Source organism: Dreissena polymorpha, chromosome 4 (assembly GCF_020536995.1).
Source record: "Dreissena polymorpha isolate Duluth1 chromosome 4, UMN_Dpol_1.0, whole genome shotgun sequence".
Lineage (NCBI taxonomy): Eukaryota > Metazoa > Mollusca > Bivalvia > Myida > Dreissenidae > Dreissena > Dreissena polymorpha.
Window position 1 is genome coordinate 115,957,336 of NC_068358.1, and position 26,041 is coordinate 115,983,376.

At 34.6% G+C, this 26,041-nt stretch overlaps 1 protein-coding gene across 1 annotated transcript; it reads left to right on the forward strand.

Annotated features, from left to right (window-relative positions):
- The first annotated feature begins 613 nt into the window (after positions 1-613).
- Positions 614-26,022, forward strand: LOC127879805 (glycine receptor subunit alpha-3-like). Its single transcript, XM_052426856.1, has 10 exons — positions 614-777; positions 7,606-7,839; positions 8,235-8,299; positions 15,124-15,191; positions 20,438-20,664; positions 21,198-21,280; positions 21,523-21,654; positions 23,219-23,449; positions 23,860-24,026; positions 24,712-26,022. The coding sequence occupies exons 2-10, from the start codon at positions 7,628-7,630 to the stop codon at positions 24,889-24,891; spliced, it is 1,365 nt and encodes a 454-aa protein (XP_052282816.1). The 5' UTR covers positions 614-777; positions 7,606-7,627; the 3' UTR covers positions 24,892-26,022.
- The last annotated feature ends 19 nt before the right edge of the window (positions 26,023-26,041 follow it).

A 26,041-nucleotide genomic window follows, 5' to 3' on the forward strand; every position in this document is an offset into this window, starting at 1 on the left:
TGTGGTTTATTTTTAAATCAACATTTTTATGCTTAAACCAGTGATGCACACGGTAGATTTACTACTGATTTTACTTGATCATGTATTCATGCACTGAATACCACTTTGGTTAACCCATTTATGCCTAGTGGACTCTCCCATCCTTCTAAATTGGATCAATTTATTTCCAAAAGTAGGGGTGTCTGGTATATTTATTTCTATATTTAGAATATTTCTTACAGAAATTTCTTTAAGCAAACAGCGCAGACCCTGATGAGACGCCGCATTATGCGGCGTCTCATCTGGGTCTACGCTGTTTGCAATGTCCTTTTTTTCAGGACGCTAGGCATAAATGGGTTTAATGTACACCAAACGTTCTCAGCATAAATGACAAGTTTTATTATAAGTGTTTCTGATTTATGACATGCAAGTATGTTTTGAAACTCTGTGCACAAGCAGCCTCAATATATGCGTCTCTGGCTCATCATACAACATGGGTGTTGTTTATGTGTGTTTGGAAAGAAGATAGGCCTATTATATATCGAGTTGTATATACCGTTAGTGTTACTTTACGTGATACCAATAATATCCCCCAAGCGGAGAGTAAATTACAGATAGAAGGCGAGGGATACGAGCGTTGCCAGGAATTGAAGCGTTGCCTTCGTTTGCTCTGTGAAGAATTGGGAAAAAGTTTGAGCAGTGATATCGCGTATGCTGACTGATATACTTGTGAATAAACTGACGTTTAGTGGCAGAAGTTGTGAACCGTAAAGCCTAGGATTTGTTGGTTTCATACCGGTGAGTATTGTTTATTTTATATCCATGTTGCACGATATACTAACGGCGATTTAATTTATAGTTATGTATTTTTCAATTATTATATGCTAAGAATATAAACATGCGTGCATGGTTACAACGGCTTTCTAAACGTGACAACATTCACAACAACAAAACAAAATATTAGCAATATGCAAGTGCGTAAACAACAAATAAATTAGTCTTTATGGGACCTTTTCACGTTTGGTAAATTGACAAAATTGAAAACACATTTTTCAGATTGCAAATTTTCGCTGTTGTGTTGATATTTTCGAGGTATCAGTAATACTGAACAATTTCTATCCTCGAACATATCCATTACTTGCATCGTTTGATGATTTGAAAACATGAAAATTTTAAAGCGTTACAAACGCGAAACGAATGAATAATTTGAAGAGTTCTGTTGATATCGTTATATTTTGTGAAATTACAAGGATTGCTTATATAAAGTATAAAATACATCGCTCACTGTATGAGCTTGGATGGCCGTGTGATTTAAGTTCTGGACTTTTACTCCATGGCTCAGGGGTTCGAGCTCTGTTTATAATAACTTTCATTAATTTTAATTTTGTTTTTTTACTGGAGCAGTTTAGTTCATATTCTGTGAAAAGGTCACTTTAACTCTTAAGGAATACATGAAACAATAAACGTAAGCGATGCAGCTTGATGCCATTTGTTGTTTTTTTTGGCGAAAAAATTGTAAATCACTTTTCTCCAAAACATCCTTTTTGTATAAGATGTGTCATTTTATGTCACTGATGGGTCCCTTTCAACGCTGAAAGACCTTAATCTGCAGGGAAGTATTTTTTGGGACAACGTTTGAGGATTTATTTGGTCTTTGTTAATCACGTGTCAAACAAGATGGTAACGTCCATGCGGATAACTTGTATTTATCGTTAAAATGTCGCTCATTTTTCAGCCATAAAGACAAGAAAGTGATAAGCGTTTATGTCGCTTTAATATTCTCTCTTTTTATCGACTTTACTCGCTACGAAATTTATATGCGGGTCACAAAAATACAGTTCCCGATAAGAACATTCGCAGGACCTGGAATTCGCCATCTTGTTTGTCATGTGATTACCCCTCTGTCTTATTGTTATTGTATTGTCGTAATATGTTTTCGTATGAAGTGAAAGAGAGATTGGTGCTATTTACTTACTCATAATACGATTAGAATCATCACTAGAGGATTGCTTTAATTCACATTGATAGTACGATTAAAATATTTTTCTTATCTGCACACCGTAGAACACTTGCATAAGCATCCTAAAAAAATAGAGAACACGTGGAGGGAGCCTGAATCTCTTAAATATTTATTTTATTGAATAGCACCAATGAAGAAAATGATTGTTTAGTTTTAATTTTGATTTGTTGTCTCAGAATAGCATCTGAACGTTCTTGAGTCTGACAGTCCTGTTAGGCCTTAGGACATACATATATTGTATTTAGGTGAAACCAAGTCCAAAGTTACAAATAAATACACTATATTTAGGTTAAAAGGGTCCCATAGTACGTACAATAAACAGTTTACTTATACTAGGCTGTAGTAAAACAGAATTTACCGTTGAATCAACATAGTGATAATTTTAATTTATTGACCACGTGCCTGTTTATCTCTAAGCGCATGCACAAATATTAACCGACGCTAGCCATATGTCTTGTCTGCAATTCTATAATAAAATTTCTTAAAAATGAAAATTATTACAGTTGTATAAAAACACATTGTAACAATCAATAGGACAAATAATTCATAACTTTGCCACATTGCTGGTCTCAGCTATGGATCATTGCCAGAGACATTATGTAACAAAGCTGACATAGCGATATCACATGCGTAAGTGTACTGTACCGTTTATTCCATAATGTATAGTTGAGGTTTAAGAGATTATTGTACTCAATAAATATTAAATGGGACAATGATTCTTCCGTATGTGCCGTTGATAGATAAAGCTTAACAAGTCTTGAACATGAGCACACCGTTTTTCATATGTATTTCTCATGTTTTTGCACACATATTCATCCTATTTAAATCGTTATTATGTTTGTTGTATCGTTATTAATTGGTAAATAAGCAAATAAGCAACTATATGATCTTCTGATGCCTGTATATTAAACATCTCACTCTGATTCTTGGGTTAACGCCCTCGCTGTAATAACCCTATCATTTGACGGCTCTCGAAATGTTAATATTTATTAATGCCTTCGTGATTACAATTGAGTTGCGATCTGAAAAAACTGGGCATAATGCATGTGCGTAGAGTGTCGTCCCAGATTAGCATGTGCAGTTCTCACAGGCTAATCACGGACGACACTTTCCACTTTTATGACATTGTTCGTTTAAATGAAGTCTTTTCTTAGCAAAAATTCAATTTATGCGGAAAGTGTCGTCCCTGATAAGCCTGTGCGGACTGCACAGGCTAATCTGGGACGACACTTTACGCACATGCATTATTCCCAGTTTTCTCAGAACACGACTCAATTAGTTAAATCAAGGCCATGTGTATCAATTGATTCTGATTTAAAAAAAATGAACGTAAGTTGAACTGTCTTGGTTATTTTGTTTCGCTTCATTGTGAATATCATTCTGCTTTATAAATCACCGAATAAACGAGTGACAACATTATATTATATAATATATGCTAAATACATTAAAAATCACAATGAATGCATACACTACTTCTATACTTTAAAATTGATACTTACAATTGCATTAAAACCAATTAAAGAGATTAATCTTACATAAAAATGAAATCATTACCGAACAGTTTCCTCGTGAAATGGAACTTATTTTTTCGGCATAGCTATATAAGCCAGCTTTTCACCTTAACTGACCTTTGTAAGCATCCAATAAAATTCAAATAAAATTTCCCGCGGCTAGATACGAATGAATACACTTCATTTATTCAATTGGCTGATTTGAACATACCACCAGAACATTGGAAACATGGACGCGTCTTTAAAACACGGCTGATTTGAACATACCACCAGAACATTGGAAACATGGACGCGTCTTTGTAACACTGTTTTACTGCATGAAACAATTTTATCTCTAATGAAAAGGCTTGATAGATAGAACAGTTTTACTTTCAACTCTCGACATCAATGCAGCAAGTGCGTGCACCTTTTATTTTCAGAGGATTGCCATCGCCAGTATCAGGGTCACTTCGCGGCCAGTGAAAAAATCGTTATATAATATAGATGCAATCGCGTGAACAGCAGCAATAAATCACTTTCTCGGGTTAACCTTCTCAAAGGGTCAATCTCAGCATGTTATCTCATTGACAGCTCCAGACCATTATTGTATTGCTGATACGGGCTGAAGTCTATCTGACTCAAGAATCTGGCATATAACCTGGACTGTGGAATTTTCTTTAGACCAGAAATATGTTAAATGAGAATATTCAGCAATATAATTATGGTATGTCAATACTAGATTCTTTATGTGTTTTCAACAATAAAATGATAAATAATATTTTTGATTAATTTAACAAGAATTATCCCACCATATTGAATAATGTATTAAGCATGAACGCGATGATTCTCGATACTGTTAATAATCGACAAACCACTAAAACAGGTTTGTTCGAAGAACGCGCGTTTGAATATTTAAAATATGTACGGATACTTCGCATGTGGCCGGTTGACTTAAAGTTCTAATTTCACTTCCATTCTTCTTTGGGTTTTCTGTTTTGTATCAAAGGTTTATGACCAGCAATATGTAATCATGTAAAATAAGCCGCGAAAACACCACGTAACATCCCGTACTGCGTGTCATGCAGCTAAGAACTGCACAGAAAAAGACATTGGCTATCTTTGATCTCATTAATTGAACACTTAACCTTTCACCAAATCCAACCACAATCAACGCCGTATATCTTTTTAGCTCACCTGAGCACAACGTGCTCATGGTGAGCTTTTGGGATCGCCTTTTGTCCGTCGTTCGTCGTGCGTCGTGCGTCCGTCGTGCGTCCGTCGTGCGTCCGTCGTCAACATTTTGCCTTGTGAACACTCTAGAGGCCACATGTATTGTCCGATCTTCATGAAACTTGGTCAGAACATTTGTCACAATGATGTCTCGACTGAATTCGAAGCTGGGTCATGCTGGATCAAAAACTAGGTCACTAGGTCAAACAAAAGAAAAACCTTGTGAACACTATAGAAGTCATATTTGATGCCCAATCTTCATGTTACTTTGTCAAAATGTTTGTATTAATGATATGTTGGTTGACTTCAAAAATTGTTCCGGTCTGTTGAAAAACATGGCCACCAGGGGGCGGGGCAATATTCCTTAATTCCTTATATGGCTTTAGAGAAACCTTGTGAACACTCTAGAAGTCAAAATTGTTGCCCAATCATCATTAAACTTGGTCAAAATATTGGTTTAATTGATATCTTGGATGAGTTAAAAAATGGTCCAGATCGGTGAAAAAACATGGCCGCCAGAGGGCGGGGCAGTTTTCTCAATATTTATATAGTGAAAACATGTGAACACTTTTTAAGTCACATTTTTGGTCCAATCTTCATGAAATTTGGTCAGAACATTTGTTTCCTGGATACAACGGTTGAGTTCGAAAATGGTTTGGATCGGTAAAAAACATGGCCGCTAGGGGGGGGGGTATTTTTCCTTATATTTATATAGTAAAAAAGCTTGTGGACACTCTAGAAGTCACATATTTTGCCTAATCATCATGAACTTTTGTCAAAACATTGGTTATGTGGATATCTCGGACGAGTTTGATATTAGTCGTGAACATTTGAAAAACATGGCCGCCAGGGGGTGGGACAGTTTTCTCTATATGTATATAGTGAAAACATGTGAACAGTCTAGTGAGACACATTTTTTCCCCAATATTTATGAAATTTGGTCAGAACATTTGTTTCCTTGCTACGACGGTTGAGTTAAAAAATGGTTCGGATCGGTAAAAAAACATTGCTGCAAGGGGGGGGGGGGATTCCCTAATATTTGTATAGTAAAAAAGCTTGTGAACACTCTAGAAGTCACATTGTTTGTCCAACCATCATGAAACTTGGTCAAAACATTGGTTTTATGGATATCTTGTTATGATATCTAGGCCGAGTTCCTTTGGTTGCGTTCTGTTGAAACATGGCTTTAAATGGCTTAAAAGTGTAACCGTGTTTACACTCTACTATGAAATTACCAATGTAAATGTTGAATGAAATGTATGCATATTATGATATTCATGATCTCCATGCAGTCATCTGAATATTAATTCTGCCGATAAGATATACAGTTCAATTGCCAGATTTTTTTTAATTTATTTAGTTCCTTTCTGAAGAGGAAAATTATATTTATGATTGGCGGGGGTGAAGTGCAACAAACATATTTTTGCCATCTGAAAAATCTTTATTAAATATTCTCAAAACTTTAAGTAGTATAATTGATTTCACATAAAATTACTTAGGGGAGAAACAACTGTATATAACTTGAATTCTGTTTGACCTCCAATCATGAATGCATGGCTTGTCAGGAATGCACTCTTATTTCTTCATTGATCCCATTCATCCACCTGCTTATCAGCAACAAATTAATTCTCTATTTACTGTGCCTGAATTGCTAATGTGATGTAACAGGCTTGCAGCTTAAAAGCCCTTAGTCCCTAGAAATAGGCCCCAGCTGGGAACTCACATCAAAGACCTTCAGACTGATAAGAGGGGAACACAAATTGTTATGGCACACAGTTTATTGATGTCAGGTCGGTAGTTTTGGTGTGATTATCAAAGATTTGTGTTTTATATAGGGTTGATTGTTGTTTAAATTGGAAATATCATTGCAAGGTGAGTCTGAAAATAGTTCCAGTTTGTTTTAAAGCCCGGCCCTGAGGTTGGTGGCAGATTTCTTTATTATTGCTATAGTGAAACATTGTGAACTCTCTATATTAAAGTCAGATTTTAGTTCAATCTTAATGAAACATGCTGAGAACATATGTTTTTATAATATCTTGATTTATTTTAAAGATGGCTCCGGTGCTCTGAAGAGCATGGTTTCCAGGGGCGAGCGAATTTCTTCTTGTAAACCTTATGATGATATTTATGTTTCATGAAGTACTTTTATTATTTTAAACTTCACCTTCCCAGAATAGTTAAGTTCCTTTGGGTCTCAGGTGAGCGCCTTAGGGCCCATGGCCCTCATGTTTTAAGATATTTCTTGTTCTTAATTATAAATATTCAATGGCACTGCTCGCACTAACTATTTGCATTTCAATATTAATATGCACCTTGGAATACTTACAGGATGCAAATATGGTCAGAGTGAATATGTTATTTATTATGTTTTGGTTTGTTTTCGAATATTCGAATAATATTTTATTTTATACTAGTCGAATCTCTGCCTGCCTTTTCGTGATCTAAGATGTGTATTTGATTGTTATAAAGATAATGGTAGCAAACAAACATGAAAAAGAACTATTATACTAAATAACGAATTATTAAAATGACTAAATAATGCTGTTATTGTAAATGTTGTTAAAAGAAACAAGAGAAGAATGTATAACGTTAAGTAAATTACCGATATTCTGGAACGTTTCATTTTATAAACATTATAATTCAGAAGGAAACACACTTGGTAAAGGAGCATACAGTCATTTTGTATCACTGTTAAAAGGAATGAGCGTGTGTGTTGTTGTTTTTTTATAATTGTTGTCAAGCAATATTCATAATACATGTTTCAATGTGAATCTCGCTATTTCAAGCGGTTTCAAGCCGCACCAAAAAAAAAACGTTACAAAGAAAGGCAAACCTGGAAACACATTTTTGCACACACACAAAATAATATAATGATTTCATTTGTAGACTGCCACACCATCCAGTCGATATGTTGACCTATCAATTACGAAACCGGTCATATGGGTCATTTGCATATATGTTGTTAACCGTGGTTATGGCAACCTCGATCAGCCAATCAGGAACCACTACGCATCACGCAATGAGGTCACTGCCATCAACTGTAAACCAACATGACATATCTGCACTTGGTGTTGATCAAACAACAGGAGCGGGTGAAAGGTCTCTTGCTAAATCGGAAAGGTCAATATGTTCCTTTCTGATTCTATGCTTCACTTTCTTCTAAAGTACAACATGTGTGCATATATTCAAGACTGTATGCCTACTGTGTCCTTTGGTGATGTTTTATAATACATTTAACTAAGCGTATGTATAGCTTCTAAAATTAACATTTTCTGACGTCGGTGTTTATGCTCACGTGTATGCAAATATGTTCGTATCAGTGACATACTAACTATAATTTTGAAAATGTCCATCATATTGTTAAAAGCAAGTCCTTGATTTGAAATGTCAACAGAATTTCTTTAATTAGTATTTATTTTAAAACAATCTTTAGTTACATAATACAAAACCTATCATAATTTTGTGCTTATCTCCTCGATTTTTTTAAACGACAACATATTTTACACATTCTTCAGGCAGAAAACCCTGGACAGACTGCTTGTTAACTATGACCCAAGGATACCACCCAATTATGAAGAAGGTAAGGATAAAGTACAACCGTCCGTTTCGTATATTGTTTTCATTCTTAGCCATTTCTGTCATTCATTTTTAACAAAATAGCATGAGTGCCCAATGCTCATCATTTATACATAGGAGTTAAATGCTGTATTTAGCTCACCTGAGCACAAAGTGCTCATGTTGAGCTTTTGTGATCGCCTTTTGTCCGTCGTCCGTTGTCCGTCGTCCGTTGTGCGACGTCAACATTTGCCTTGTTCACTCTCTAGAGGCCACATTTATTTCCAATCTTCATGAAATTTTGTCAGAAGATTGGTTTCAATGATATCTTGGATGAGTTTGAAAATGGTAACGTTTGCTTGAAAAACATTGCTGCCAAGGGGCGGGGCATTTTTCCTTATATGGCTATAGCAAAATCTTGTTAACACTCTAGAGGCTACATTTTTTGTCCGATCCTCATAAAACTTGGTCAGAAGATTCATTCCAATAATATCTTGAACGAATTTGAATATGATGTCGGTTGGTTGAAAAACATGGCCGCCAGGGGGCGGGGCATTTTTCCTTATATAGCTATAGTAAAACCTTGTTAACACTCTAGAGGCCACATTTATTTTCCGATCTTCATAAAACTTGCTCAGAAGATTTGTCCCAATGATATCTTGGATGAGTTCAAAATGGTAACCTTTGCTTGAAAAACATGGCTGCCAAGGGGCGGGTAGTTTTCTCAATATGTATATAGTGAAAACAGTCTAGATTTGATAAGCCATAATGTTAAAGAAAGATAACCTGTACATACTTTCTAATAGTTAAGTAATAGTTAACTCCCTTGTATAAACATGGGACTTCTTTCATAAACTGTGGTATACATAAAGACAGTATTTGCATGCAATTTAATAAACCTATCTCATAAAATAAATGTACATGTACTAATGCACTGTAGAGCCTTTTCTTTTATCTTTACTGATAAGCCAAGTTAACCTACTGTGTTTTGGTGTATCTAGCAGATTACTGTGCTATGAAACTGTTTCCATGGCAACCTTGTTATTTGGCATTTTCTAAATTATAAAGACTCTTTTGATTGAACTAACTTTTGTAAATTCTTCTTATTTTTTACATTTGAGTAACTGGAGTTTTCCACTCTCCATAACTTGTGTTCTTTAGATTAAGTTAGACTTATTTTATAAACTAAATTTTTAAAGCAACTTCTAGACTAACAGAAACTAATATTTATATTAGGTTTTTTGACAGATTGTGAATTTCTTGGATATGACGGTTGAGTTCGAAAATGGTTTGGACCGGTAAAAAAACTTGGCCGCCAGGGGGGGTCATTTTCCTTATATTTATTTAGTAAAAAAAGCTTGTGACCACTCTAGTAGTCACATTTTTTGCCTAATCATCATAATTTCTTTGTAAACATCGATTTTATAAATATCTCGGACGAGTTCGAAAATGGTCATGATGGGTGGAAAAACATGGCCGGCGGGGGGGGGGGCAGTTTTCTTTATGTATTGTAACGCCTGCCTTGAAATTGTTACTTTGTTTTCATTTTTACAATAATAATTTAAATTACAATTTTAATAACTTAACAATTCATTGATGATAGTTAATAACTTATAAACTCATTATTGATAGATCAGGTATATTTTCATTGTATGATAATTCTTAAGAAATGAAATAGATGCTTTAAACTCTCTGTAAATGCAGATAGTTTACATCAGTGGTCAGTGATGATCTTTGATCAGTGCTTATCTTTACCTGGATGCTAAGAATAGCAGTGTTCTCATTTGATTGGATGTTTACCTATGTTACTATGCCTGCTACACTTCAGAATCAGGGGACGGGCACATTGTTGACCTCTCCCATAAGAACTAATCAACCAAAACATCTGGGTATACATGTGAAAGACTAATGCTAAACCCCCTGGCTCTAAGTTGAAAGAGTTAGTCCACTCATTGAAAGATTGGGTTTATTAAATTACTAATCTGCCAGACCTGTTTAATGTAGCAACTGTTAGTTTTATCATGGAGGTGAATTTAATGTTCTAAGTTGAAATTTCACCAAGTAAAAGTGACTTAGTCTTATTTTTCTCTAAATGAAAATTTTGAATTAATGATTTACTGTGTTTCACTAACTGGGAATGTTAAGTTAGTGGAGTTAGTTTAGTTCTTTTATCTAAGTGCAATTATAAGTTAAGTGATTTCTTTTAACTAAGTGCAATTATAAGTTAAGTGATTACTTATGCAAATTGAATTATTATTTTTTTCTCTAAGTGAAAATATTGAGTTAGTGATTTAATAAAGACCAGGACTTAGTGAATTTATGCAACAACAAGATAGTGTTTTTAATAAGTGATAGGTGAACATAGTGAATTTATTAAATGACAAATCTTAGCTTATCTTTTAATCAAAGTGACTTAGTGTGTTGTGATTAACGCAAGTTATAAGTGATTAATCAAAGCCGAAGAAATGGATTTAAACTGTTGTTTTTTTTTCTGAAAGTGTCTTACATTAGACTTAAGTGAATAATACAATGAAAGTGAGTTCTTAATTATTTGTTCAGTGAAGTGAATTGAGTGAATTCAATTATAGTGATCACGGTTGTTTGTTTATCCTAGTGCTTTATACAGACATTTGCCTCATACTGAACACAAACTGTTGACCAAGTTTAGACATGAAAGTGTATAATTGTTTTCGAAAACTTGTTTAACCATGATTAACTTTTGAAAGTTTATTAACTGTATTTCTATATGAATTGTTTGTTTTGTTTGCACTATTGCTAAAGTTTAAATGATGAATGTTTAGAAAAAATAAAAATAGTTTAGTCACATTGTTGTTGAAGAACAGGTCATTTCTTTTATCTCAGGTGAGCGACTTTGGGCCTTTCAGGCCCTCTTGTTTCATTTGTTGGTCTTCACAAGCTTTCTGCTTACTATACTATAGTTTTGGTAACTTACGAGCAATCAGAAAGGTATGTTGTTCGTGACCCACAGTAGTAATGTTTGGACGATATCAGTTAAATGAACTACCGCATATTATTTTTTAGACTGCGTCATTGACTTTTACAGATTGATTTATTTTTCACTTGTCTAAAATCTACATTTCACGCTTTGTAATATTCGACGATCTGGTTCAAATTAATTATTACTAATTCATGAATTATTATACGGCATTGTGTATAAAGGCGTTTACGAGCAATACCTAAAAGTAATGAATACTAAAGACAATTTGAACACATTGTAAAATTAAACAATGTGTCATATTACACTCGTTGTGTACATATTCAAGGGCAGTAATACCTACCAAGGGAACCATATTTACTCCGGTATAAATATGATTTATTTCTTATTTATGATCACTGCGGGGCGAATTTCAAAGTTGATTGTGTTAGCGCAATTTGGAATGATAGCTCTATTTGACCCATGTCATGGAGAATATCTGCCTTGAGAATGCATCTGTGGATTCATTATTCCTCTATTGATTTTATAAACATCACGAAACAAATAAACACACATACCTACGAAAAACAGACAACCGATGGTCATCTTATATCTGCAAACCATGCAGAATTCTAATTAAGTGCTGTACATGATAGGGACATTGGCCTTATGAAAGAAAGTTATGGACAATTATCACATGTTATATGTTTTAATACATTCGTCGTAAATTTATATTAGTGTAAAGACGACCGCATGTATGCAGAATAAATGACATAACTTCAATAGAGGTTCACTCTCAGTTTAAAAACAGTGACTGTAATGCATTATAAGCTGAAATCTCACCAGAAGTTACATTCAATATGGCTTCCTCCAATCCTAAAGCGTAATGCATGTGAAAATGTTATTTATAGGTCGCCGTGGTGTAATGGATATGGTGTCCGCCTAGCGACCGGGAGGTCACGGGTTCAATCCCCACCGTGGGAGCGTTCTTTAGATCTCTCCCAAAGACACCAAGTACTGGTTCTAGGCCCAGGAAACGGACTCGAGAGCGTTTATATAAGCCTTAGGCTTTCGACTGCAATCGAGCTAAAATAAATAGGTTTACAATTTTCTCCACTCTTCCGAACGTATTTGAAGACTAAACAATTATGGACTGCTTTTATTTGCAATAATTATAATAAAGGAATAATGCTTGTCAGTGATTAGTGTTGGTAATGAGTATTTACAGACATTGACAGACATTGAAATAGGAGACAAATTATATGAGCGCATTATGAAAGCATGTATACATCATAAAACTGGAGCTTTTACTGAAATGGATCATTATTCCCAAAATGTTGACACATTATTGATTTCAAAAAGTGAGTTTCACCTCGATGGTTAGACTGGGCTGGTAATAACATATCTCCTATAGTCGGAAGTTTAGAATCGGATCGATAAAAAACTATATATTATTAAATTGATGTATGTATAAGACTATGTAACACAAAATAGAATCAGTTGCTCGACAACATGACCACACGTGGCTGCAAATAAAGTCTAAGATTGGAAAGTTAGACACCATCACATAAGTTTGTATTCGTCAGTGGTCCATTCCAAAGAGTTATTGCGTGAGTATAAAAGCCGTTCAGCAATTGAAGGCGCAGTTTTGTGGTTTTTCCTGTATCATGAGCGTGTCTGCAACATTTAAGACGGACTGTTATCCAATATTGCCCATTATTGGCTGTAAAATGCTGTATTGAGATATTATGACATGTACTACTTATCTTTATGACCATGATGCCCGTCACAAACATTTCAATCAAGCAGAAATTCGATATTAAATAAATATTGTCGTTATCAATGGGTCGGATTTAATACTGTCATACCAAATGATGTGATACAATCTCAAACAAAAAACTTTTTAAAATTAGTATTCCTTTCTCCAAGTTGTTTTCTATTCTTAGATAAATTATTTGGAATTTTAAGTTTCAGAAACTATAAGACTGATTGAAATAAGCTACTTGAAATTTCTAAAAAAGCCATTTGTTATTTCTAGTGAGCATTGCGAATTCCGAGTAACACATAAACACCAATAGACCAAAAGAGAAGTCAGTACATAATACTAGTACAAAAGTAAATGGTGAAGAGATTCTCCTATCATAACGTAAATTAAGGTAGTCCGTGGTGTATTATAACTTTTGCGCAATGTAGATCATGACTTTAAACATAATTATACGATACTTAAGTGTCATCAGCTGGAAAAAAAAGAAAAGTGACCATATGACAGAAAAATACCCATTGCATGTTGACTTCCAACAGAAAAGTTAAAGGTCGAGACGAAGGAATAACTAATTACATAATATTAACAAATAATTGTCTTTCAATTCATTATCAATATAAACTATTGTAATAGTGATCACTTTAAGAACATGCTTTGGTATTTAACTTCATCCCACCGAGATCAAATATTTAAGTTTGTTTACATATCTACTTTTTTTTTATAAATTCACGTGTTTTGATTAATAAATTCGAATGTGTGAAAAACAAACAATATAATCATTAAATGTAAAGAAGAACCGATATACGGACATTGGACTATTTTGTAACAAGAATAGTATGGAGCAGTCGTTGTAAAAATCAATGGATTTTAACTATCGCACACATCATGTCCATAATAAGTGAACTTTGCCAGGATATTAATTTACTAAGACCATAAATGGCATTGGATTTCTGGGTGCTACACAGCGATTTTTAATGTATCAGTATTTGATCTGTCAGAACGCTTTTAAAATATTCATAGCGATGCAAATGGGATTTGTTGGTAAAAACAAATCAATGTGGATTACATCAGTCGGAACTCTTTTAAAATATTCATAGGTTGCGACAAATGCAAGGGGTGCCTCTGGGTGCTACATATCACTAGTGTAGGCAATTGCACAGGTGTACGGTCCTTGAATATTTTTTTCCTTTGATATGTTTAAGTTTCTTTAAAACTAATGAGACAAATGGATGCTTATTTCTTGCTGCACATTATTTTAACGAACTCTTCTCCTGATAATATCATAAAAATCCAATTTACTTACACGTCTTTAATGTTTGAATTAAGTAACCATTCATGAGTGTTCATGTGTTATATACCATCATTCTAGATGGTCAAACAGCAGATAAACCAAGTACATGAAACACAACAAAACGTCTCAATAGAAAAGAAAGTTACGCTTTGAAACACAATATTCTAAATGTGTGCTGATAATATTTGAATGTTCGGATGATACAAATTCAGATGACGTGTGGGTGTCGAGCTTATCACAAGGCAAACATTTCTTACCACTGCATGGTTCTGAGACAACATATGGTTGTCAATCATTACCTACTTATAATGTCGGTTGATTGTTGTGTGGGGATCCACCTGGATAAATTAATTCTAGATATATTACAGTTGATTTGCTATCACGCAGATATCTTGCATACAATGGTATAACAGTAATTGCGTACAGCGTCATGTTGAGAACAATTAAGCCAACAAACAAAACAATAATGTTCCACTGCTTTCAAACATGAAATCAGTAGCGGCTTGTGTGTCAACAAATAATACAAACGATGGGTATTAGAAACAGATTGTTGTTTTGCTGTTCAGTCTCTTATAATGCAATGCGCACATAATTTCAATTACTTCTTTGCGAGTAATGCGCACGTTTTTTTTTTGTTAAGTCATGGTGAAGCTGTCTTTGTTAACCAAAAGCGTGACTCTTTCCTATTGTATGAATTTAGCTTTATAAGATGAAATCATAACAATATATTATTCTAAATTCTTTTGTATCTAAATACAAAATGACATGAAAGCGTTGCTTTAATGAAGCTGTCTATTGATATAATTCATTTCGAGTTATCGGATTTAACACCAAAATCCATAGATACATTGTTATATTCAGATTTTCCAGTTCAAGTCCAAGTGCAGCTTCATATCACCAGCATTGACAGCATCAGTGAATCCAACATGGTGAGTCGATATACTTATTCTCTACAGCTGATGTTTTATCATTGCGTTGTAGTCAAAACGCCATATAGTTTAATGAGTCATTACTAAGCATGTTTAATGTAAAAAACGGCAATACTAAAGAATCAAGATAATGTGATATTGTAATCAATGCCTCACATGCCTCATATATATTTTTTAGCTCACCTGAGCACAACGTGCTCATGGTGAGCTATTGTGATCGCCTTTTGTCCGTCGTGCGTCGTGCGTTGTGCGTCGTGCGTCGTCAACATTAACCTTGTTAACACTCTAAAGGTCACATTTATTGTCCAATCTTCATGGAACTTGGTTAGAACATGTGTCTCAATAATATCTTGGACTAGCTCGAAAATGGTTCCAGTTGGTTGAAAAACATGGCTGCCAGGGGGCGTGTCAGTTTTCCTTAAATGGCTATAGTAAAACCTTGTTAACACTCTAGAAGTCACATTGTTAGTCCAATCTGCATGAAACTTGGTGGGAACATGTGTCCCAATAAAATATTGGACAAGTTCAAAAATTCTTCCGTTTGGATGAAAAACATGGCCACCAGGGGGCGGGGCAGTTTTCCTTATATGGCTTTTGTAAAACATTGTTAACACTTTAGAAGACACATTTATTGTCCAATCTTCATGAAACTTAGTCAGAACATTTGTTATAATGATATTTTGAACGAGTTCGGAAATGGTTCTGGTTGGTTGAAAAACATGGCTGCCAGGGGCGTGGCAGTTTCCTAATATGGATATAGTAAAACCTTGTTAACACTCCAGAAGTCACATTTTTAGTCCAATCTTCATGAAACTTGGTCAGAACATGTGTCCCAATAATATCTTGGAAGAGTTTTAAAATGGTTCCAGTTGAATGAAAAACATGGCTGACAGGGGGCGTGGCAGTTTACCTTATATGGCTTTAGTGTATAGTAAAACCTTGTTAACACTCTAGAAGTCACATTAATTGTCCAATCTTCATGAAAGTTAGTCAGAACATTTTTTCTAACGATATCTTGGATGAGTTTGAAAATTGTTCTGGTCTGTTGAAAAACATGGCTGCCAGGGGGCGGGGCAGTTTTCCTTATATGGCTCTAGTAAAACCTTGTTAACACTCTAGAAGTCACATTTATGGTCCAATCTTCATGAAACTTTGTCAGAACATGTGTGCCAATAATATCTTGGACGAGTTCGAAAATGGTTTCGGTTGGTTGAAAAACATGGCCGCCAGGGGGCGTGGCAGTTTTCCTTATATGGCTATAGTTAAACCTTGTTAACACTCTAGAAGTCACATTTTTAGTCCAATCTTCATGAAACTTGGTCAAAACATGTGTCCCAATAATATCTTGGACGAGTTCGAAAATGGTTCCAGTTTAATGAAAAACATGGCCGCCATGGGGCGGGGCAGTTTTCCTTATATGGCTTTACTGTATGGTAAAACCTTGTTAACACTCTAGAAGTCACATTTGTGGTCCAATGCTCATGAAACTTGGTCAGAATATTTGAACTTATAATATCTGGGCTAAGTTCAAAAATGGTTGAGATCAGTTAAAAAACATGGCCGCAAGGGGGCGTGGCATTTTTCCTTAAATGGCTATTTGCTACAAAACCTTGTTAACACTCTAGAAGTCACATTTATTATTCAATCTTTATGAAATTTGATCAGAACATTTGTTCTAACAATAGCTTGAGTGAGTTTGAAAATGGTTATGGTTCGTTGACAAACATGGTCGCCAGGGGGGGGGGGGGGGGGGCAGTTGTCCGTATATGGCTTAAGTGAAAACTTGTTGACACTATATTAGCCACATTTATTGGCCAATCTTCATGAAACTTGGTCAGAACATTTGTCCCAATGAAATTTTGCCAGAGATTGAAGCTGGGTCATATGAGCTCAAAAACTAGGTCACAAGGTCAAATATAAAAAAAAAACATGTTAAAAGTCACTTTTTTGGTCCAAAATAATCTTCATGAATCAGCTTGCATTTTTTTCAGAATAGTCTAGTTCCTTTGGCTTTCAGGTGAGCGCCTTAGGGCCTGATGGCCCTCTTGTTATACACATTTGCAAGGAATTGTTATCAACATGGTAAATCGAGTCCTTAGTTGATTCATGTAGTCGTTATAATTACATGATATCATTGCATTAAAAAAAACAGCGAGTCATAATCTGAATTATTGCGTCTATTGCAAAAACGGGTATTTGTACAATGGATGGTTTGGCAGCATCAGAGAGTCCAACAAAGTGATCACTCCTGAATGAGTATTTACATTTTATGGCTTATGTTTTTACTGCTCGTTTTAAAGTAGCATACATTCAGATAGTTTACCATAGAAATAAATCATAAATCAATCCGTGAAAACAACGGTTTCAAATAAGCTTAAAATTAGACGTTCAGCTTGACAATATGTTAGATTTAAATAGCCTAGCATGGTAATCAATGCATCGGTTGGCTTTATGAGCCCTTATGGCTTTTGTTACAAAAATGACAGATTTTGCTGATCTAAATTGATAATTTAATGTTTTGGTTTCAATCAATGATTCTGTTTAAATGACTTGTTCACATATTGTAGAAACGAAACTATTTAAGCGTTTTATCGCTGTTTCAAAGTATAAAAGAACACTGCATATAAGGGAGCAAAATGACCATACATAAAAATGTAACACTGCATATCAGGATGCAAAATGACACACATAAAAAGGTATGATGGGTAACACTGTAGTACTTTCTTAAAGTCTGCGCTAACATGTTCATAAGATGCTTAATACATATTTGGAAACATGAACAAACTGTATATACGATGGCCGAAACTATATTCATACATTCACAATCTTTATCATCTATGTTAATGAAAATACTGTTCATTTATTATGAATGCGTCTTTCTTGGTGAAAATATTGATATTATCTAAAGGCGAATTTGCTTATTTCTGTAGCAAAGGATATCGCTAGGTGTTTAAATATAAATGAGTCTGTGTGTTTATCAAGAAAGATTAATCTTACAATTCGGTTCCCTCGGGTAAATTAGCAAGACATACCATTGATCCATGTGAATTACTATGTTTCTGTTCACTTGAAATGAAACACCACAAACATTATCAGAAGAGTTATATTTTTTTAGGTATGAGCTTTAGGTATTGCATAAGTGTTGCTGTTTTTACAACAAACCAGAATACATTCGGTAATATATTGAAACACTTTTGATACATAACTATATAGACACGTTAATTTGTTGTCAGGTATTGTGTAATATAATACACCGCAATCGTTCGGGACAAGATTTTATATTCTTGCTTACAACTAAAAGCTATGAAAGAAATATTCATCAAGTAATACATTAAGTCCATTTCCAGTAGAAAAAAGAATGTTGTGACATTAACAAGTATACATTCAATAATTCAAACTGCATAATAATTAACTAAATTCAACTTCTGTTGTTTTTTCTTCAACCTGTTCGGCAAGTTCCATACATGAATTTGCTGCTTTGTTATTATATATGTGCCTGATTGAACTCGTGCTGTCATTTGATACGATTCGGATCTCCAACTCGCTCAAGCAGTATGTTAGTTCATATGGACTTGTCATGTGCTTGTCGAAATGACAATTATCTAGCGTGTTGTCATAGATTTAAACCATAAAAAAGCACTACAGCATGACGTAGACAACTCCATTTATGAACTATCATCATTCGACATTGAATAAATGATAACGATTTTCAAACTCGAAAAGAGTTATTTATTTGGTACGGTTCTGTATTTTTTTGTTAAATTTTGTTACAATACCCGGATCACTCATGTGAAGCAAAGAATGTACATAAGGGTGAATCAGTCAAGATGACCGTGTGTTTTAGATATTAGCATAACACTCGCAGGGTCACTGGTTGTAGTGCCGTTGTTTAAAAACGTTTTCTATATAACATTTAGCAATTAAAGACATTCACTTCAGCACTTTGAAAAATTCCACAATGTGTGAAGAAGTCTCTTTCTGTCTTATATAATTAAAATGTGTCACATGAATTATTTAGACCTATATAGTAAATGACTTCTTCTCAAGAATCGCAAAGATAATGGGTCTAATGGGCCATTCTGGACTGTTTTTATTTACAATATTTATTATTATTATTATTTATATTTTTTATTTAAATAATGGTAATCATAATTGGCCTTGTCATGAGGATTATTTGTTTTCTTGGTATCTTTATAGTGGACACTTTATATTAAAAACTCTCTTAAACCGCAGGCCTGAGAGCTTTGGTGTTTGGTAAATAGCATCGTTAGATGGTACTCAACCATGTTTATTCATATACACTGGTAGTTTTTGATAAGCAATGAAACGGTTGAATGTGAGCGATTGAAGAAGGAAGGCATCGTACATTCGTGTGTAGAACACGTTTTCAACTTCGCGATGGGATTTCGTGATAGAACGATTGTGGTTTTCTGCCTTTTTGTAAAATATGGCTATTTTCTTTAATATAGAATGTTATTAAATGTACAAGACATGCGTTTTAAAGATTTAAAAAATTTATGTTTATTTAAATTAAAAAAAAACTGTTGTTGTTTTTTCAGAATCCGTTATGCCCAGATGTACGATATTTGGCATGTCACATGTTATAGCGTTTATCTGATAAGTTTGTTGATTTCATGTCCCTGGTGTCAAAACTGTGTACGCCCAAGGCTTCAAATTCTTAAAATAAACTTATTTAGCAAATATAAAACTTCTATGCAAAAGGAATGGTTTAAATATTTGGCGAGAAACGGCATGATTTTTTTCTACTAATTTTGCTCAAATCATGCCCCCGGTGTTAATCTAACCACGCCCCGGGGGTTACATGATTTATGTAGACTTGCATAGTAAATAACTTTAAAAATTCATTTTCTCTGAAACCCAAAGGGTAAAGCGTTCAGTATTTAGCGCGCGACATCGTATGGTGATCATCTAATTAGTTTGTTCAAATCATACCCCTTAGGTCGAATATGGCCCACCCTGAGCGGTTTTATAATTAGAAATTTGTTCAAATACTGTCTCAGAATATATCATATGCATTTGTATATGTCGTGCAAAGTAAACAAAACGATATCAAACCAGAAAAAAATACATATTTATCATATGTATTTTACCTGCACGTGTCAGGTGAGCGACCTATGGCCGTAAGGCCCTTTTGTTAACCATTGCGGGTTATAAGGTATTACAACTATAAAGCCGGTTTACACATTTTTTATTGAACAATACGGTTAGTATCATGACTGTTTCAGGACTTCTCAATCGGTATGTTTTTGGATCAGACATGGAACGACTCCCGACTTGAATTCGAAAAGCTCCCCAACCTGTTAGCCCTCGAGCTGGACTCTCGAATGATGGACAAGATCTGGGTACCAGACTTGTTCATTTCCAATGAGAAGAGGGCGGTCGTTCACGCAGTTACGGTACCAAATAAACTGATGCACATCTACCCAGAGGGACGGGTTCAGTATAGCATACGGTAAATATTTACGTATTCATTTTTTTTCAATATTGACACTTTATACAACAAACTAGGGTTTACGTAAAGCATTTATAAACTTACTTCTATGATTCGAACCAATTTTGGCTCTAGCTGAAATATGAAGTACTGTTAAACTCAATATCTCAATTAAGACGCAGAAAGGTTGATCGCAATGATATTGTATTTATATTTTCAAACGATTGTGTCGAACAATTTCATGTAAGTAACTAAATGATGTTAATTACAGTTTTAATATAGACAACATTCATAAAATATATATTATCTATATTAAATTTTAAATGTAGCGTCTGTTTTTTGAAAAAAATTAAACACGGGACACTTTCTAACTCATACCCGTCCTGATTGCCTTTTTATAGATATGTGTGACATTGAGTATGCGCCGTTCCAGGTCAAACCTCTCATTAGTGACAGCAGTGATGTATTTCATGTGAACTTTGATTTTGTAAGATTTTTCATTTTAAGCCCATTCCTTACCTTTTATTTTAAGTGTTTGTCTTACTTTTTTGTAGAATCACCGCCACCCTTAAATGCAACATGGACCTTAGGAAATTTCCTCTAGATAGCCAGACGTGTAATGTAATCATGGAAAGTTGTGAGTAGTGGCCCAACAGTAGATGGCGTTTCTGTGCATACATGCATTTCCGTTTAGTGAACGGAGGACTTATAACAAAACCAAATCGATCTACCTCTTTGAACAAAAACATGCATGACGAAGAACTAAGCATGTGTCATCATACTTTTAAACATAAATGTTTATTTTGAATAATATCATTCCATATTTTCATGTGTGTCGAAGGAAATCTATTCTCACGACGTTTTTTTTTCTATTTCAAGACGGTTACAGTACAGACAATCTCGTGTTTCTATGGAACCCTGTACCTGTGATTCGAGACGAGAACCTCGTCATCGCACAGTTCGACCTTGGAGCCATGGACACGCTCACGTGTGACAAAATATACGTTGGAGGTAAAGCGAAAATAGCCACGGTATACCTATAAGGTGCTATATCTATACCTTGAGGGCATATTAATATGTCAGACGACTTTCCTTAAAACTCCAGAGAAAATTGAGATATTTATTCATGTTTACATGTTAAATTTTGTCTTAGAACAATATTGAGTATGCAGTTAAAGGACAGCGAAGTGTTATATTGTTGAACGTGAAAAAGTTAATATGCAAACACGTTTGAATTGCAATAAGACTGTTAATTAAGCAAATAGCGCACTTTTAATGATTCTTTTCTGTGTGCGACATGTGTTCATCAAATACAGGTCGTTTGAAAACATTAAAGGACATTTATTTTACTCAACAAAGTCAAAATTCTTCCAAAGTGTGTTTGTCATGCAAAAGGACGGCGAAGAGACACTGCTAAGGGATGTTTCGAAAAGCGATGGTTGATTATCTTCTCCTTGGATTGACAGCTGACAGCTGGCAAGTGGCAATTACTTATAGATAACACTTACGAGCGTTGTAGCATGGGTACTTACTGATTATTAGTTACGCCCTGTGTAACATCCAATATAGGTCGTTTGAAAACATTAAAGGACTTTTATTTTACTCAACAAAGTCAAAATTCTTACACGGTGTGTTTGTCATGCAAAAGGACGGCAAAGAGGCACTGCTAAGGGATGTTTCGAAAAGCGATAGTGGATTATCTTCTCCTTGGATTGACAGCTTACAGCTGGCAAGTGGCAATTACTTATAGATAACACTTACGAGCGTTGTAGCATGGGTACTTACTGATTATTAGTTACGCCCTGTGTAACAATCTTATTGCATGAGTGATAATGAATAAATGTGTTTAGTTATTCTAAATAGACTTATTCCGAAATGTACTAGATTTCCGAAAAATCCAATAAAATTTATGGACAAATAGAAAGCTGACTTATGTGAAATCCATTACAAAGCAAATAACGTTTAAACAGTTTTTACTTGAAGACAACATCAACATCAGTTCAAAATGCGTTGTTTGTACCTACAGAGAATGATGCATACGTCCAAATTGTTCGGAGATCACGAGAACAGCTTTGGCAAATTATAAAGAAAATTATAAAAAGTCTAATTACTATTCCCAACATGTCATCTTTAAATCTCTGTTGCATGCATTCCTTCTTTCTGAATCGGTGACATGAAAATGAAGTGTCTAAAACTTTTTCACACCACAATTATGTTCAAATATTACGGAATTAAAATAAGTCTTTAATAATACTCCATCAGCTGATGTGTTCGTTGGTGAAAAAAAACACTGAAACAATGGTATGTAAACATGTGATAAAATGCAACAGATTGTCTTCAGACACTACCACGACAAGCATGTGCCATAATGTATTTGTAATCATGCACCATTCATGTTGTGTTAACGAGATCCGACAGACAGACAGCCAGGCGAATAATGCGCCGTTTGTCATTTACATGGGTCGATTAATCTTACACTACTCCCTGGTCAATCTAATGAAGTTGTGCTCGATCATATTTTTCTTCAAGAAAAACCTGCAATTGAACACTCATATATTACTGTATTGTATTTCAGTGAACTATACCTGCATCAAGCTACAATTTGCTCTGGTTCGGCACTCCGGTTATTACCTCATTCAAGTGTACGTTCCCAGCATTATGATCGTGATTCTGTCTTGGGTGTCATTCTGGCTCGACATAGAGGCCGTACCCGCCCGTATCTCCCTTGGACTACTCACCGTGCTCACCATGACCACCCAGAGTGGTGGCGCCAGAGCGGACCTTCCCAAAGTGTCTTATATCAAAGGTTACTTCATTTTCCAATTCTGTTTTGGCATATGCATATTAAGGTATGATTTTTAAGAACAGCGTTGAAACGTTTAAAAAAATTACGTTAGGGATAAAACATACTTGAATAATAGATTGTTCTATAAAAGAAAATCGCCACCCACAAGTCTCCATTAAATATGCTTATTGTATTGATATAACTTGTGCAAATCAACGTTAATTATAACAGTTGTACTGTTGGTCTTTTTTATGTATATTTATAAGTTAATTTTAAAATGGCTTTCGAATAAAAGTATATAATGTACATCAATAATATAATCATAGTATACACAAATCTATCCTTCTTAAAAGCATTGATCATTTAACTGTAAGATAAATTAAAAAAAAAAACACGAACATATTTGTAACGGTTATTCTTTTGGTTTGTAGGTATCGATGTCTGGATGGCAACGTGTCTTATCTTTGTGTTCGCGGCGCTTATCGAGTTCGCGTGCGTTAACGTGAAATCTCGCGTGGAGAGAAGGAGGCGCGAGAGTTCCAAGGGAGCGATGACAAGTGCTCAGGCTGGCGATAAGGACAACACCGAAGATATGAAAGTAACACATTAATTTAAATGTTTGATGAATTGTCGAAAGCAAATTGAACTTAAGACTTGAACTATGATTTTAATTTTAAAATTTAAAAAATGCGTGTGTAATAAGACTGATTCGTGTATGTTGTTAACAAATATAAACGTTAGTCAATTCTTCCCCTTTTCGAATTAGATTTTGTCATATGAATATTCATTTGCATCGATGTCGATAGACACACAACTTAACACACCTTAAGCAATTGTTTGTGTATCTTTATCAACACCTACATATACTTTTTTTCTCTGACCGATCTCTTAACATACTTCATATATACGATATAAAGTTTGGGAATGTACGTTAAAACAACACACTCACCAACACTAGTCTTGAAAAGTTCTATGTCCTATTTTTATTATCGCAAAATCTCCGAACAATATATATTTTAATTTCGTGTATTCTCACTAGAATTTGTTTAATTTGCTATAGAAAAAACATCATTTTATTAAGATGCTTTATGTTTAATGGTAACACGTAAACACAATTGTGTGCGACAATTGTGTTACTTGATCGAATAAGCTTGCCCACAAAGTTATAGGCACTTGGAAAATGTTTAAATAAGGTTTTGAAAAAAAAAAGAATGTACTTATAATTCGGCAGAAAAACACTAATAAGGCAACAAAACCAAACCATTATTATTATTTAATTTCAGCTGTTACAACAAAGACGCACTTTCAAAGACCAGCTGCGTATGTTCAAAACTAATCGCGCATTGGCCCGCACAATTGACCGCGTGTCACGAATAGCTTTCCCAGGGGCGTTCGTCGTATTTAACCTCGTATACTGGTGCGTCTACGTCTTCTGGTCTCCGGACCCTTCTGACGTTGCCTGAAGATGTACAAGACACTGGCAATGATTTCATTCTGTGTAACTGGATACAGTGGCTCAACTTCAACTGCCTGGATTGACAACTTGAACTGTATGACTTGACGTTTGATATTGAATACCGGTAATTCGCACAATCTGCACAAACGGAACACGATGAAGATTTGTGGTAAGTGTTGCCTCTATTGAGTTTTCAGAGGCATGGCACCCAGTCATGAATTGTCTTTGAAATTGTTTACAACTGCACATTAAGGTTTCATTGGCCATCGTGCAATTGAAGACTTTGGATTTTTCCTCCAGAAAAATCGAAGGTGCAAATCGACAAATATATAAGGTCTACATGACCAAAATGGATCGTGCAATACATTTCAACTTATACACATAGGTTATAAATAGTTCCGTTTCTTTTCTTTTGTTAATACTTATCAATAAATGATTTCGCAATTTTACTCTCCGCTTATGGGTAGATATGAAGACGCCGGATACTGATATGTCAGCGGAAAATCACTCCAGAGTGGCTACATATGCGCAACTGCTTAAATATAATTGAGCTATAATAAATCGACATCAACTTAACTAATGTGAGACATTATGGTTAGCATATGAATACATATCGTGTCGATTAGCGAAAAATAATCAGGTTAAATTGTAGTAAAATAATGATACAACAATCCGTCTTATAATTGTACTAAGTTTTATTCAATGCATTTCGCTTTTTAATTTTTTAAGATTTTTACTAGCTGTGTAAAGGCATTCACATGTTTACTTTGAATATTGCAAAATTACATTTAAAATATATACAACTTGTACACAGCAAAATGTATTTGTAAAATTACTCACTGTCATGTCTGTTATGTAAGTTAATGCTCATTCATGTGTTGTTTAGTAAACTAAACTTTTACTAGCTTTGTAAAGTCATTCACGTGTTTACTTTGAATATTGTAAAAAATACATTAAATTGATATAACTTGTACACAGCAAAATGTATTTGTAAAATTACTCACTGTCATGTCTGTTATGTAAGTTAATGCTCATACATGTGTTGTTAAGTAAACTAAGTAAGCTATTCCTTTAACATCCATATTTATCATGATTGTATGTTTAATTCACTCTGATTTATAAACTTTATCTAAAACTTTATGGTGTGTCCTTTTCTT